This window comes from Myotis brandtii, unplaced genomic scaffold (genome assembly GCF_000412655.1).
Source record: "Myotis brandtii unplaced genomic scaffold, ASM41265v1 scaffold729, whole genome shotgun sequence".
In the NCBI taxonomy this organism is placed as follows: Eukaryota; Metazoa; Chordata; class Mammalia; order Chiroptera; family Vespertilionidae; genus Myotis; species Myotis brandtii.
The window spans coordinates 65,522-82,432 of record NW_005370880.1 but is presented as its reverse complement, the minus strand read 5'-3'; the positions used below and the strand labels follow the sequence as shown (position 1 = coordinate 82,432).

Here is a 16,911-nt window from a genome sequence, read left to right as displayed (position 1 = left end):
TTCACACAGCAGAATGTGGATAAAGGAATGTGAAGCAGAGATTATTTCAGAGACTTCTTACCCCACATACTGGGTGAAATACCTTCCTCCAAATTCGTGTCCACTCACGGAAACTATGAATGTAATCTTATTTGGGAATAGGGTCTTTGCAGATATAATCAAATCAGGATGAGATCATTCTAGATTAGCATGGGCCCTAAAACCAATATGACTGGTGTCATTATAAGAAGAGGGAATTTGGACATAGGGACACACACACAGAAGATCATGTAATGATAGAAGCATAGATTGGAGTTAGGCTGCCATAGACCAAGGGATAGCAAGGGGCAACCATCGGAAGCTAGAAACAGCAAAGAAGAATATATCTTAGAAACTTCAGAGGGCCACAGCCCTGCTGACACCTTGATTTGGACTTGTATCTTCCAGAACCATGAGATAATAAATTTCCATGTATTAAGCCACCCAGTTTGTAGTGCTTTGTTACAGCAGCCCTAGGAAATGAATACACTCGACCTATCATTATTAAGGCATGTAAAATATTTCTTGCACCTGGGAAGGCTCAATTAATATTAGCTGTTATGCTACATAACTCTGTTCTAGAACCTTCTGAGTTCCTTTCAATGAGCTATGTGTATGATGGCACTTTATATACCATGCTGTGTAGACAAGGGCAAGTATTATTACTGTTTCTACATTATTCATTCAATTATCATCCATTCCTTCGGGAAGTTTTCTCTGCACCCTTGATATTCTGGGGCCTCTTCTGTATACTCCCAAGCCATCTCATTCTATTTGTTAACATCTTGGACCCTTGTAATCAATTAATTGTTTGCCATTATTGACAGCCTGCAAACTCTAGAAGGGAATTCCCTTTGTCACTATGTCGACCTCTATTCATCAGGTTTAGCACTGTGCCTGGCTTTTAGTAATTTCCCAATAAATACTATGGACTGAATGATTGAACTGGAAGCCCCATCTTAATTCTCTTTTTATTTTACTGTAGAAGGCATTTGGGACTTCTTAGAGGGGAAGTAGGATAGGATGTGGAAGCAGCAGGGAAGGATCCAACTTGAGGGTGCTTGGAAGAAGGGATGTGATCCAGGGTGTGTTATCTCCCATATTTGATTCACTGGCTACTTTTCTTTCCCAGAGGGCACTGCTGAGAAGATACAGCCATCAGAGACCATTTGGGTGAGTAAGGTGAAGCTAGATTTGGGAAACAGCTCATTAGTCTTCCACGTCATTCTTCTGCTGAAATGCTACCCTGTGACTTTAAGGATACAGCATAGGAGTGATTTTGTCCTTTGTCCCAGGGGGGCAACATCTGGGGACATTTATGGTGTTACTGGCGTTTAGTGAGTGGAGACCAGGGATGTTGCTAAACACCTACTAATGCCCAGGATAGCCTCCCACAACTATTATCTGGTCTCAAATGTCAATTGAGAAACCCTGGCAAAGGTGTCCTTCAAAGATCTGCATCAAGCATCTAGACTAGAGCCTCATTTCATCCCCTCACCACCTCTCATTCCCAATCTTCCTCTATAAGAAACTCTTTGTAGGTTCCAGATACCTCATTTTTTTTAAGCCTTCATGTTCTCAAAAATACAATGAAGCTCAGGATACACTCTTCACTGGGCTGCCAGTGATAAATGAGAAAAGTCATATCAGGTTGCCAGCACAGAACCTCGCTCACCTTAATAAATGTTATTGCCTTCTGGGTTCACCCAACCACACTCATATACATTCCTGATTTTTTAAGTTTATGTAAGAGTCTACCTAACTAGCTTTATTTCTTTGAAAGACAATTCTAAAGAAAAGTGAAAGCAAACAGTACATTGCAAAAAAGGCTACCCAATTACTTCAAAGCATGGAATTGACCATATGGAATGAGAGTTTGACTTCTCCAGGAAAGCATGAAAATTCTGTGCTTGATATAGGTAAGAAACACAGAGCATTTTTCTTATGGGGGCGGGGGAGGGATATTTTGTCAGACTGCATGTATATGTCATGGAGAAAGTTCACTCAAGGGATTCTTCCCAAATGCAGAAGTTCTGCTCCAAGGAATATTTCCTTGGAAATCTTTTAGATGCTAAGCTTCTTTTGCTAAAAAACGAAGTTTCCCTCCTCACTAAGTACTTTAGCACACATTTTAAAATTGTTTTTGCCTTTAAATATTCTACCATAGAGGTTGAGCTTGCCTGCCCTAGTTCCAGCTCAGAGTTGGGTGGTCAGTGTGTGTTTCTCAGGCACTTTTGACCATTTAATTCCCAACAGCCAGAGAAGTGGAAGGGAGTATCATCTGGTCTACCTTGTATGCAGAAAATGAAATCACCAGTAAGGGGTCTTTCACAGAAGGGAGTTTTTCAGTTCCTTAGGCATGAGAAATGAGCCAAGCAAAACTCACTTTCTTAATGTTTCCAGTCTATGAAACCAAAAGGTGCAATGAGATAAATAAGAAGACTGTTCTGGAAGCTGGAAATAACACAATGGATATTGACTGCAATGATGCTTTCAAAGGAACCACAAGAGGTACTGTGTCTAAGATGGATTCCCTTGACCTTCAGATTCTAGGCCTGTTGTCTCATTTCTAGGTGACTGGGCCAAGATGTGGGGACTTACAAAGTTTTTATTCCAATTCACCAGACTGTAAGCCCCCTCTAAAGTGATTTCTCTTCTGTTTTCTCAGAGAGTAAAGTTGCACTTATCACTTACCGGTCTCTTGGGGATATTCTGAATGGATCCTTTTTCAGTGATAGAATAGGAACACTGGACATAAAACTGAACTCTCGTGTTGTGAGTGGCACCATTGGTGTAAAGGAAAAAGTTTATATGTCTAAACCTGTATTCCTGACCTTCAAACATACTCAGGTGAGCAAAACCCAGAGCTGGTTCTCTATGTGTTACCTTAAATGGGTGTGTTATCAGGATCCTGGCAGCTAACCTAATCCAACTCTGATCATCCAGGGTTCAGAGAACAGACAATAAATATTGAGGCCTCCAGAGAAGCTTTTATTATTACACTAGAGGCTCAGTGCACGAAATTCGTGCATGTGGGGAGGGTCCCTCAGCCTGGCCTGTGCCCTCTTGCAGTCCAGGAGCCCTCAGGGGTTGTCAGTCAGACATTCTTAGCACTGCTGCGGAGGCAGGAGAGGCTCCTGCCACCACCACTGTGCTTGCCAGCCATGAGCCTGGCTCAGGGCTTCTGGCTGAGCGGCGCTCCCCCTGTGGGAACACACTGACCACCAGAGGGCACTTCCTGAGTTGAGCGGTTGTCTTCTGGTGGTCAGTGCACGTCATAGTGACCCATCATTCTGCCATTCTGTTGATTTGCATATTAGCCTTTTATTATATAGGAAGGATTATGCCTAAAAAGGCAATGGGGGGATGAGTATTATTGAACCCAGTGAGGCTGGAGGCATGGAGGAGGGATTGCCCTGCTGGAGAAAGAAGCATGGAAGAAATACCTGGGCTTCTTTAGCTCTCATCCAATGATCTCTCACTAGTTCCTCTCATTGGTCCTACCAATGACAGGCAACCTGGGTAAAGCAGTTCATTAGGGTCAATTTCCAGGGCTCTGAGATGACCAGAGCAGGGCAGAATCAATGAGAATAAAGTCCACACACGTGTAGTATAAAACTCTTCACCACACAGGTTCCAGATGATGGGGCTTTCCCAGCCAGTTTCCAACCCAGTGAATCCTTGACCAACCTATGAAGTTAAAATCGTAAAACCAGAAAGAGAGCCACTTTTATGCTATTCTCTTTCCAGCCTGGTGGTGCGAGAACAAAATATTTGTGTGTGTACTGGGAAGGATCAGAGGAGGGAGGCAGCTGGTCGACGGAGGGCTGCACTCATGTGAGCAGCAATGATTCTTACACCAAATGCAAGTGCTTCCACCTTTCCAGCTTTGCTGTCCTCATGGCTCTTGTTCCTAAGGTACCAAGATTCATGGTCCCTTCCTGTGAATCAGAGTGTGTCCAGGAAGCTGGGAGGTCATCTGCTCCATGTCTTATAAAGACTCTTAAGATGTGGGGTCAAGCAGAAGTAACTTACTTGAGAGGTAGTTCCAGGAAGTACCAGCAGGGGACTGAGGAAGTGAAATGGGAAAAAGGACAGAAGCCACGCAGAGAGCATTACCAAGCCACTGTGGATAATTGGAGTTTATGTCCCTCTGGAGGACAATGGAGGTCAGTGTAGTTCATTCTAACTGATGCATAGCCATTCATATATGAGTGCCTGCTATGCATCAGATGCTGTTATAGGCACTGGAACAAGACAGACAAAGAAATACTAACATTCATGGAAACTACTTCTGAGTGCTGTGTTTTCCAATAGGATCACCAGCCACATGTTGCTATTGGGTATGTGAAATGTGGCTAGTGTGACCGAAGAACCAAATTTTAAATTTTACTTCATTTTAATTTATTTAAATTAAGCAACAGTATAGAGTTCCATTTAAGATGGTAGAGTAGATAGAGGCTGTGCTCACCACCTTCTATAAGTATATCAAAATCACAACTAAATTATAGAACAATCAATCTGGAGAACCATCTGAAGACTAGCTAAACAGAAGTCCTATAAGTAAAGATATAAAGGAGCCACATTGAAACAGGTAGGAGGGACAAAGACATAAAGTTGGCTGGCCCCAAACCCATGTGTGGTGGTGAGAATCCATAAGATATCTCAGCTGCAGATGTCCTCACTGAGGAGTGAGGGGTCTCAACCCAATGCCGGGCTTCCCAGCCCAGAGCACCAGTGCTGGGAAGATAAGCCCATGAAACATCAGGCTGTGAAAATCAGCAGGATTCTGTCCGTCCAGGTCAGACAGGATGCTGCTTAAAACCTAGGTGTCCTCTTAAAGGACCCACAAAATCTCACTTGTGGGCACTCATCTTGACCTCTGGCAGAGGGACAGTGGCTTGGGGGCCACCAGATACATACAGGGAGAAACTGAGTTATGTGGCTTCAGGGTCAGGGCTGGAGGGATGACACAATTGTCTCTGTGTTGAGCTCACTCCAACATATTTGAACCTGAACCTGCATTTGTCTGGTGAACTCCACTTGCCCCAACCTGGGGACTCCCTGAGACCCTACCTCACCCAACTCAAGTACGACCTGAGGCTCTTTCAGTGGCTGAGCCTTATGGGCAGCCAGCAGGTAGTGGCAGCTCTTTGTGACTTTTGATGACTCGCCCCAGGTCTGGTACTGGTGAAAGCTGGCCTCAGTTCTCATTGTGATCTTTTTCATGCACATCCAGGCTTAACACAGGCAGCTACCAACCACATCACTTTGTAGCTCCTAATAGGAAGCCTATTAGGCCAATCATAGGCAGCATCTAACATTGGCCTGCACCAGAGCCCCTCCCAATGGGCCCCAGAACCAACACACCTAGTGGCGAGCTCAGACCACATTAGAGTAGCACCCAATTAGCTCCACAAGTGGCACACCCAAAGATGGTCTCGGCAGGCACCAGGATCTGCTGGGGCAAACCCTACTCCATGGGGTCAGCCAGTGGAGAGCAGCTCATGTGCTGTGGTTGTGGCCAATCCTCACTGCCAGTGAGCCTTAAAGTCAATTCATCCACTGACATTTCAACAACAGTCAAGGCTCAACTTCAATAGGAAGCACACACAATCCACATAAGGGACACTCCTGGAGCACCTGGCTCAGGTGAACATAGAGAGACTGCATCACTGGGCCCCACAGGACACCTACTACATAAGGCCATTTTGCCAAGACTTGGACATGTAGCAGATCTGCCTAACACATAGAAACAGACTCAGACAGTCAAAGGGAGAAGACAAAAAAAACATGAAAGAACAAGAGAAATTTCCAGAAAAAGAATTAAATGAAATTGAGGAAAGCAATCTACCAAACAGAGAGTTCAAAACATTGGTTATAAAGATGGTCAAAGAACTTAGTGAGAACTTCCACAAAGAGATAGTAAGCATAAAAACAGAAATAGAAACTATAAAAAAGAAACAGTCAAAAATAAAGACTACAATAACTGAAATAAAAAAATAGACCAGAAGGAATCAACAGCATATTAGATGAAGCATAGGGTTGAATCAGCAATTTGGAAGACAAGGTAGCAGAAAACACCCAATTGGAACAGCAAAAGGAAAAAAAGTAATTAAAAATATGAGTATAGTTTAAGGGACTATACTGGGATGACATCAGTTTAGCAAGATTTGCATCATAAGGGTACCAGAAGGAGAAGAAAGAGAGCAAGGGATTGAGGGTCTATTTGAAGACATACAAGTCCAGGAAGTACAGAGAATTCTAAACAAGATGAAGTCAAAGCAGTCCACATCAAGACATGTCAAAATTAAAATTGCAAAGGTTAAAGACAAAGAGAATCTTAAAAGCAAGAGAAAAGCAGTTACTTACCTACAAGGAAGCTCCCATAAGAATGTCAGCTGATTTCTCAACAGAAGATTTTTAGCCAGATGGGATTGATGTGAAATATTCAATAGATAATTCTCCACAGAAGTCATACAGATAGCCAATAGACATATGAAAAGATGCTTAACATCATCAATCATCACAGAAATGCAAATTAAAAATCACAATGAGATATCACCTTATGCCTGTGAGAATGACCATCATCAATAAATGAACAAATAATAAGCATTGGCAAGGATATGGAAAAAAGGGAACCCTTGTGCACTATTGGTGGGAATGCAAATTGGTGCAGCCATTAGGAAAATAGTATGGAGGTTCCTCAAAAAATTAAAAATAGAACTACTTTATAATTCAGCAATTCCGCCTCTGGGTATATTTCAAAATATACCCAAAACACTAATTGAAAGAGACATATGCATCCTTATATTCATTACAACATTATTTACAATAGCCAAGATATGGATGCAACCTAAGAGCTCATCAATAGATAACTATATAAAGAAGATGTGGTACATATATACAATGGAATATTACTCGGCCATAAAATAGAATGAAATTTTACCATTTGTGACAAGGATGGACCTAGAGGCTATTATGCTAAGTGAAATAAGTTAGAGAAAGACAAATACCGTATGATTTCATTTATATGTAAAATCTAAAGAACAAAATTAATGACCAAACAAAACAGAAACATAATTAAAAATATGAGTATAGTTTAAGGGACTATACTGGGATGACTTCAGTTTAGCAAGATTTGCATCATAGGGGTACCAGAAGGAGAAGAAATAGTGCAAGGGATTGAGGGTCTATTTGAAGACTAACAAGTCCAGGAAGTGCAGAGAGTTCTACAAAATGAAGTCAAAGCAGTCCACATCAAGACATGTCAAAATTAAAATGGCAAAGGTTAAAGACAAAGAGAATCTTTTTTAAAAAATATATTTTATTGATTTTTTACAGAGAGGAAGGGAGAGGGATAGAGATTCAGAAACATCGATAAGAGAGAAACATCAATCAGCTGCCTCCTACACACCCCCCACTGGGGATGTGTCCGCAACCAAGGTACATGCCCTTGACCAGAATCGAACCTGGGACCATTCAGTCCACAGGCCGATGCTCTCTCCACTGAGCCAAACCAGTTAGGGCCAAAGAGAATCTTAAAAGAAGCAAGAGAAAAGTAGTTACTCACCTACAAGGAAGCTCCCATAAGAATGTCAGCTGATTTTTCAACAGAAAATTTTCAGTCAGATGGGATTGGTGTGAAATATTCAATAGATAATTCTCCACAGAAGTCATACAGATAGCCAATAGACATATGAAAAGATGCTCAACATCACTAATTATCAGAGAAATGCAAATTAAAAATCACAATGAGATATCACCTCATGCCTGTGAAAATGGCCATCATCAATAAATGAACAAATAATAAGCATTGGTAAGGATATGGAAAAAAGGGAACCCTTGTGCACTATTGGTGGGAATGCAAATTGGTGCAGCCATTAGGAAAATAGTATGGAGGTTCCTCAAAAAATTAAAAATAGAACTACTTTATAATTCAGCAATTCCGCCTCTGGGTATATTTCAAAATATACCCAAAACACTAATTGAAAGAGACATATGCATCCTTATATTCATTACAACATTATTTACAATAGCCAAGATATGGATGCAACCTAAGAGCTCATCAATAGATAACTATATAAAGAAGATGTGGTACATATATACAATGGAATATTACTTGGCCATAAAATAGAATGAAATTTTACCATTTGTGACAAGGATGGACCTAGAGGCTATTATGCTAAGTGAAATAAGTTAGAGAAAGACAAATACCGTATGATTTCATTTATATGTAAAATCTAAAGAACAAAATTAATGACCAAACAAAACAGAAACAGATTCATAGATACAGTGAACAAACTGAGAGATGCCAGATGGAAGGGGGATTGAGGGTTGGGTGAAGGGATTACTATAAATTGGCAGTTACAAAATAGTTAATAGGTATATAAAGTATAACATAGGTAATATAGTCAGTAATATTGTAATAACTATGTATGGTTCCAGGTGGATACTAGAATCATTGGGGGGATCACTTTTAAGTTAAAAAAAAGTCTAACTAGCCCTGGCTGGTGTGCTCACTGGTTATAGCATCGGCTTCTACGCCGAATGTTCATGGGTTTGATTCCCGGTCAAGGGCATGTACCTGGGTTACAGGTTCAATCCCTGGTCCCGGCCCCAGTGCGGGTATGTGCAGGAGGCAATCAATTGATGTGTCTCTCTCACATTGATGCCTCTCTGTTCTTATATATGCCCCTATTTTGAAGATGAGAACAGCAAGTCTCAAAGAGGTTCACTCATTCACGTGAGGGCCTGAGCTAGGAAGCCCATCTGACTCTCCATCAGGAACATAACTACAGAGTTGGAAACTATAACAGGTCCCTCCTTTGGTGGCTCCTAGGCGGATCCCATTCTGACTGTGATCACCTACGTGGGACTGAGCCTGTCTCTGCTGTGTCTCCTCCTGGCGGCCCTCACTTTCCTCTTGTGCCGACCCATCCAGAACCTCAGCACCACCCTCCACCTGCAGCTCTGCATCTGCCTCTTCCTGGCCCACCTCCTCTTCCTCACTGGGATTGATCAAACTGAGCCTGAGGTAGGTACTTTAATCAAATTTCCTTGTAATAATCAAATCTATCATCTTGTCTTGAGGAAAGACTGGAAGAGAGGCAATAATCACCTGGGAGAAACTGCAAGAGTCCCGATTTCAGTTCTCCTCCTGTATAATTTTGATAAGACCCATACTTTCTGATGGGCATTGAGCAAAGTGATTGAGAGTCAGACTGATGGTATTAGACCGGTTTACAATAACTGCTGTAACAAATTAACTCCAAAAATTGGTGGCTTATCACAAGAGTAGTTTACTTTACCTGTATGTATCTGTAGAGGGTGAGCGAACATGTTTGAAGGGTGTCTATCCTCTAACTTCAGGCTGAAGGATCATTCATTTTAGCCAACTGAAAAGAGAAAAGAGCATGGAGGAGTCCCACGAGGGAGGTTTATATGGGCCACCTCAGGAAGTGGTACATATCACTTCCTCTCACATTCCATGGTCACACCTAACTGCAAGGCATGCTGGGAAATATAGTCTCTGGCTGGGGAGTCATTTCTTAGAGACAAATCTATATTCTAGAATTGAGGGGTGGAGGGAGGCTTGCATTTTTGGTGGACAGTGTCTTTAACACACAACCAGCAGTTATATCTCGACTCTTCATCCTACTCACTACACGATCTTGTTGAAGTGACTTCCCCTTTTTAATCTTCCTCTCTAAAACAAGGGCATCAGCATAGGGCTCTAGCAAGATAGAACGTAGAGTCTGGATTAATCAACCAGAGAACAATGCTAGCTTTTATTTTTGTCATGATCATGATCATATCATCACATCCAGGAAGAATTAGTAGCAGATGTTCTCCAAGGCTCCTTTCAACCCTAAAGACTATGATCGCACTATCAGAAAGTTATGAAAGCACTATTCCCCACCCCCCACATCCCCACAAAAGGCAGTAAAGTGCTATGGTTAACAGTAAGCATGATCTCTGCAGACAATTTGGGTTTCAAATACATTTTTGTTTTTTATTAGCTTTGTGATCTTGGGAGAAATTTTAACTTCCTGGGCCTCAGTTTCCTTAGTTCAAAACAGGCAGAAGTTGGCCAACTACGGTGCACAGGCTAATTCTGGCCCACCATCTGTTTTTGTAAATAACATTTCATTGGAACCATGACTGCCGATGTCCAAGGGGTAAAGAAGATGGACCTCTCAGCTCAAGAAGAGAGAGTGGATTCTCTTTTCCTGTTCCTTTTTCTTCTATTCAGGCTCTTCATGGATTGGATGATGCCTTCTTGGTGAGGGCAATCTTTATTACTTAGCTACTGATTCAAATGCTAATCTCTTCCAGAAACACCCTCACAAACACACCCAGAAATGTTTCATCAGCTGTCTGGACATCTCTTAACTCAGTCAAGCCAACATGTAAAATTAACCATCACAGCCTCCCACAGGGCAAGAGCAATGGAGCATTTCTATACCAATACTCATTTGTCATGGATTTGAGGGCTGCTCTAATGGCATTCATCCCTTGGTGCTTCTGGCCTGCCCCATGCATGGGACAAGCAGACTTCAATGACCAGAGAAAGCCTCCAGAAAATGTGTTGCCCCAGGCAAAGTGTCATAGGTGCTGGAATTAAAATTCCAGTCAGCATCCAGGAAACGGATAAGTGCTGAGGATATAATCAGGTACAGACAACATCGGCACCACATTCCTAACTCTTCTCTCCCTTCCAGGTGCTGTGTTCCATCATTGCAGGGGTATTGCATTACCTCTACTTGGCCTCCTTTACCTGGATGCTCCTGGAAGGACTGCATCTCTTCCTCACTGTCAGGAACCTCAAGGTGGCCAACTACACCAGCGCGGGCAGATTCAAGAAGAGATTCATGTACCCTGCAGGCTATGGGATTCCAGCTCTGATTGTGGCTGTGTCTGCAATAGCAGGACACAAAAATTATGGAACATACACTCAGTAAGCACGATGATAGCGTTTATGGCGGAAGTGCTAGCCATAATACAACTTCATGAAATTCAGGGGCAAGAGAGCAAACCGATGACCCCACATTAAAAATCTGTGGGTTTTATGATCTGTAGGATTCTGAAATAGTAGAATGTAAAGAATAACAATAACAACAAATCTCAAAGTCCTGTGCTATGTCAGCGATAGTGCTTTCTATCTGCAGACTCTCTACTCTTCTTCCCATGGGGCTGGCATTGTTTGTTATGTTATGCACAGGACAGCAGGGCCTTAGTGTATCTAATAAATGTTCTCAAGGTCATATCTGAAAACAAGTAAGTCAGAATTCCCAAAGCAGTATTTTTAACAGCCATGTTTTGCTGCCTCACTAAAGAAGTTTGTAAAGCCTTGCAAAGTTTGTTGAAGAAGTTAGTATTTTGGCAATGGGGCTTAGGGTAGGAAGTAGGTATGCATGTGCTAAAACAAACAAACAAACAAACAAACAAACAAACAAACAAACAAACAAACAAACAAACAAACAAACAAACAAACAAACAAACAAACAAACAAACAAACAAACAAACAAACAAACAAACAAACAAACAAACAAACAAACAAACAAACAAACAAACAAACAAACAAACAAACAAATATGCATGTGCTAAAACAAACAAACAAACAAACAAACAAACAAAAAACATGTAGGAGGCTGTCCATCTTGAAGTCAGAGAATACCTCATCTCCAGCTTGATCCCTATGTCCTGCCAGAATGGTTCTGGAGATGGTAGGGTAGATGGGATTTGGCAAATTTTCTATAAAGGGCCAGATGGTAACTTTTTTTATCTTTGCAGGCCATGTGGTCTCTGTGGCAATGACTCAGCATTGCCCTTGTAGTATGAAAGCAGCCAAGTCATAGACAATATGTAAATGACTGGGTATGGCTGTGCTTGAATAAAACTTTATTTATAAAAACAAGGGGTAGACTGAATTTGGCCCATGGGTCATAGTTTTGCAACCCTTGGAACAGAACTAAGAGTGGGAGCTTTTCTGACCAATGAGTGTTGGCAATTGCTTGATATCTTTGCCAGTTTTGTACTGCCAGGTTCCCTTTCAGAATAAGTTATACTACCATTGCTAACATAAGCCATGACAGCATACAGAGTCTTATGGTAGTTTTTTTAAAAAATATATATATTTTATTGACTTTTTTTGTACTGCCAGGTTCCCTTTCAGAATAAGTTATACTACCATTGCTAACATAAGCCATGACAGCATACAGAGTCTTATGGTAGTTTTTTTTAAAAAATATATATTTTATTGACTTTTTTTACAGAGAGAAAGGGAGAGGGTTAGAGAGTTAGAAACATCGATGAGAGAGAGAGAAACATCGATCCAGCTGCCTTCTGCACACTCCCTACTGGGGATGTGCCCCCAACCAAGGTACATGCCCTTGACCGGAATCGAACCTGGGACCCTTCAGTCCGAAGGCTGATGCTCTACCCACTGAACCAAACCAGTCAGGGCTTATGGTAGTTTTAATAACTACATTTACATTATTATTTTTATTTCTGTTTTACAACTTTATTGAGATGTAATTGATATACAGAAAATTATACATGTTTAATGAATACATGTTTGTGAGTTTGGACACATGCATACACTGTGACACCATCACCACAATCAAGGTAACAAGCATATGCACACCTCCAAAAGCTTCCTGGTCGCACCCAGAACACTGACACTGAAGCAATCCATGGATCACATTCATACTTCTCAAGTTTTACTTGTACTCCTTTGTGTGTTTAGTTCTGTACAATTTTATGTAGAGGTGTAACCACTACCAAAGGTTACATTCCATATGATTCTCATTGTATAACACTCTTGAAATGACAAAATTATTTTTATTCTCTTTCTTATTATAACACTTATTATTATAGTACTCACTGTTATTAGGATACCTACCTTTACTGAGCCTTAACTCTGCCAGGAACTGTATCCAAAAACTGTGTACACGTGACCTCATTTCATATTTCCTACAAGATCTATATGAGGAAAATGATGAAAGAAATCAGAGAAGGCTCAAATAAATGGAGAGAGAGTCCATATTCATGGGTGGTAAGACTGCATACTGTCAAGATGAAGTTAGTTCTTTCCAACTTGATCTATAGGTTCACAATGCATTTTATTTTTTGGACGTTTGACAAACTGGTCCCAATATTTATGTAGCGAGGCCTGGAATAGTTAACACAATGTTGAAGGAGAAGAATAAAGTCACAAAACTGACCCAACCTGACTTCAAGGCTTTGTAGATAGTCACAGTAATCATTTAAATTTTTAAAATACTTCTGTTAGCACCACTTTACACCTGGGAAAACTGAGACTCAGAACATATAGCCTGTATCAGATGGAGACTCGGGTCTGATTCCATCTAAAATCCAGGTCTGAACTAAACAGCTTCTGGCACTGCTCAGATCTTGTGAGAGGAGCCTGAATTAAATACTTTCTCTTCTGAGAAATAAGTGGGGAATCCTTATCTTTCTCTCAACAGCTGCTGGCTCAAGATTGATAAAGGGTTCATCTGGAGCTTCATAGGGCCAGTGGCCATCATTGTCTTGGTAGGTGACCACTGATGGTTATATATTGGTGTGCCTGCCCTGGGTTGGCCAAGCATAGAGAGTGTTTGTTATTTGTTAAAGGGGGAATGAGATAAAGATAAGGAAATATAACATAATTGATCAATCCTCTCTTACTGGAAATACTGTCTGTGTTTTTCCCTGGCTTCTGCCTCTCTCACTGGTTGCTTTGGTATAATATAACCCTCTACCAGGCATTCTTTTAAAAATTCTACATTCGTTTACTCAACAAATATTTAGCAAGTGTCCACTCTGCATAGAGTAACATGTTTTTCTGTTGGTTAGGAACTTTCATTTACATCCATTATCCTGGTATAGATATTAATAGCACTTTTTCACTTTCTAAGTGTCCTGGCTTGAATGATAAATTATATAGTCACTGTGATCAAGCACTAAGTACCACAGGTTCTATACTGTGTGCTGTTTACACCAGAGCATGTGTCCACACCATCCTTATGAAGCCTGTATCTTTTGGGAAAAGAGTCTTAGGTTCATCCCAAGTTGGGTTGCATGACATGGCCTCAAAAGGATATTTCAAGTAAAATTTCCATGTTGCTTCCACAGATAAACTTGGTGTTCTACTTCCAAATTCTGTGGATTTTGAGAAGCAAACTTTCCTCCCTCAATAAAGAAGTTTCCACCATTCAGGACACCAGGTAAGAAGTTACCAGAATCACTGTTTTTCAGATTTTCCTACAAGACAATTCTGCCTGAGAGAGAAAAACCTATACAAAAATGTGATGTAACATTTCCTGGCACTAGATAAAGAATACTTAAGGGACAACTTATAGAAGAAGTAAAAACTATAATTTTCAGGTGATTTCATGTACTCCCTCATCTCTTTATTCAGTAAATATTCATTGGGTGCCTCATTTGTGTAGCTCACTCTTCATATAAAATTAATGCCAAGACTATCAACATTATCTTTTTCACCCTGAAAGTTCAACCACTTTTGGATTCCATTCTCTTTGGTTGTAAAAACTCAATTCTCATTGGTGCTGACCTAAATTATTAAAAATACTGATGACAACACCTAATATTAACTAGGAACCTGGTAGGTGTTGGGCACTTACCAAGATTAGTTCATTGAATGCTCATGACGCCAACCTCTGTGGTGGGCACTACTAATATCCCCACTGATAAGAGGAACAAACTGCTCAGCGTACCCAAGAGCGGGTACAAACCTTGCATTGGTGAGTCATGTGGACAAAACTTAAAGGAATTTCTGTCCAACTTCAGATCCTGCCTTCGATCTCATGTACGTATGAAATTAACCTAACATCTCAGCTTCAGTTTCTTTGATCCTGGAGGGTCGGAATGTCAGCCCTTCTTGGTGTTTCTCCATATCTCTACACACACACACACACACACACACACACACACATACACACACCAGCTTGCCTAGCCCATGGCCATCAACAACTCATTCTAGACACAATTTTTGTTTGAAGAAATCCAACACCGAGTTATGTTCTAAAGTCGTGATATCTTCATCATCCACTTTTTGGAATAGAAATTTCTAGAACGCACTTTCCACAAATCTTCCAATAAGTCCAGGTAAGAGACTTAGCAGGGAAATCATTTCCAAGAGTGGAAGAAAGTGTTATTCTCAGAGGCAATAATTGAAAACATGGGTTCTGCCTCATCCTTAAGCTACGTGCCTTTGTGACAGCTGCTTAGCCACCCGAGGTTGTTATGAAGTTTAAAGAAGGTGATGCACCCAAGGCACTGAGTACAGTGCCCAACAAGCAGTGCGTTCCTGATAAATGGTAGTAATTATTACTCTTTTTCCTTTTCAGAGTCATGACATTTAAAGCCATTGCTCAACTGTTTACCCTGGGCTGTTCTTGGGGCCTTGGTTTTTTTATGGTTGATGAAGTTGGGAAGACAATTGGATTAGTCATTGCCTACATGTTCACCATCATCAATGTCCTGCAGGGGGTTTTGCTTTTTGTGGTACACTGTCTCCTTAATCGCCAGGTAAAGTTAATTACTTTGTCTCCGAGTTTTATTAAACGGCTGTTCATTTCTTGTCCTCTTCTGACCTTTTATATTTTGGGGTTGCCTTGATTCTGGGAAGAAGGTTTAGGTGCTGCTTGGGTTTGCCATGTGCTCTGGGTTTCATTTAGCCTCTTAACATTGATCATTTGAGCATATCTCTTAAGAACATGCAGCCATCTGCTCAGGCAGCCATAAAAAACAGAGGCCGTGTGGCTTAGACAACAGAAATTTATCTCCTCAGAATTCTGGAGGCTGGAATTCTGAAATAAGGTGCAACTAATGTCAGGTTCTGGTGAGAGCCTCCTAGTTGGCTTGCAAGTGGCCACCTTCTTGCTGTGTCCTCAATGGGTGAGAGATTTCGAAAGAGCTTTCATGCTTCTTTTTATAAGGACACTAACTCTATTGGATCAGGGCTCTACCCTTATGACCTGATTTAGCCTTAATTACTTCCATAAAGGCCACATCTCCAAATAACCATCAGTGGTCACCTACCAAGACAATGATGGCCACTGGCTCTCATTGTTGGGCTAGAGCTTTAACATATGAATTTTGGGGGTGAAGGACACACACCAGTTCAAAGCAGAACATGTTATCAGTCAGGATAAGGTAGATTATGCTACAGTAACAAATAGCCTCCCTCCCCTCATTCACAATAAGATTTATTTCGTGCTTATGCTACATAGCTCCATGAACTACATTATCTTCATTTGAGGATGTATGCTGAGGGGGCAGCCCCTATGTAGAACATCAGTGTTCTCATGGCAAAGGGAAAGTGATCATGGCACAGTGATCTCTTTCATTGGCCAAAGCAAGTCACATGGCCAAACCCGAACTCACAAGAGAGAGGATGAATAATTCTCCTGTAGTGAAGTGCACTGCATGGAGAGCACTGTAATATTTGGCAAAATCTATGATACTAGTAAACTCAGAGAGATTTTAGTTTAATCCCAGTTTTTCCAATGAGTGGGTTGCTGTGTGACCTTGGGTTGCTGTGTGACCTTGGGCAGGCTGCTTCCCTCTCTGAGCTGTGATTTTCTCATCCAAAAATGTGGCAGTACCTACCTCATAGGGCTGATAATTAAATGAGATAATTCAATATCAATCTCCTAGTAACGACCTTGGCATATACCAAGTTCTCAGTGGAGGGCATTATTATAATTTTACTCTTTATAGAAGATTGGGAATGGTTTTCCTGGCTTTTTCTTTCTTTGCTAGTGAGTGGAACTACCAGCAATTAAGATGCAAGTGATAAAAAGACATCTTAATGGTTCATTAATTTCTCTTTTGTCTGTTATTTCCTTTAAAAAAAAAAAA

At 41.0% G+C, this 16,911-nt stretch overlaps 1 protein-coding gene across 1 annotated transcript in view; it reads left to right on the top strand.

The window, feature by feature from the left end:
• Positions 1–16,911, top strand: part of LOC102253066 (adhesion G protein-coupled receptor E4-like) — a 62,792-nt gene that overhangs the window by 40,381 nt on the left and 5,500 nt on the right. The window contains exons 6-15 of the mRNA XM_014530263.1: positions 1,151–1,191; positions 1,802–1,937; positions 2,422–2,529; positions 2,687–2,868; positions 3,769–3,936; positions 8,861–9,055; positions 10,743–10,978; positions 13,512–13,578; positions 14,161–14,252; positions 15,396–15,576. Coding sequence (XP_014385749.1) covers positions 1,151–1,191; positions 1,802–1,937; positions 2,422–2,529; positions 2,687–2,868; positions 3,769–3,936; positions 8,861–9,055; positions 10,743–10,978; positions 13,512–13,578; positions 14,161–14,252; positions 15,396–15,576 — 1,406 coding nt within the window. The remainder of the gene's footprint in view (positions 1–1,150; positions 1,192–1,801; positions 1,938–2,421; positions 2,530–2,686; positions 2,869–3,768; positions 3,937–8,860; positions 9,056–10,742; positions 10,979–13,511; positions 13,579–14,160; positions 14,253–15,395; positions 15,577–16,911) is intronic.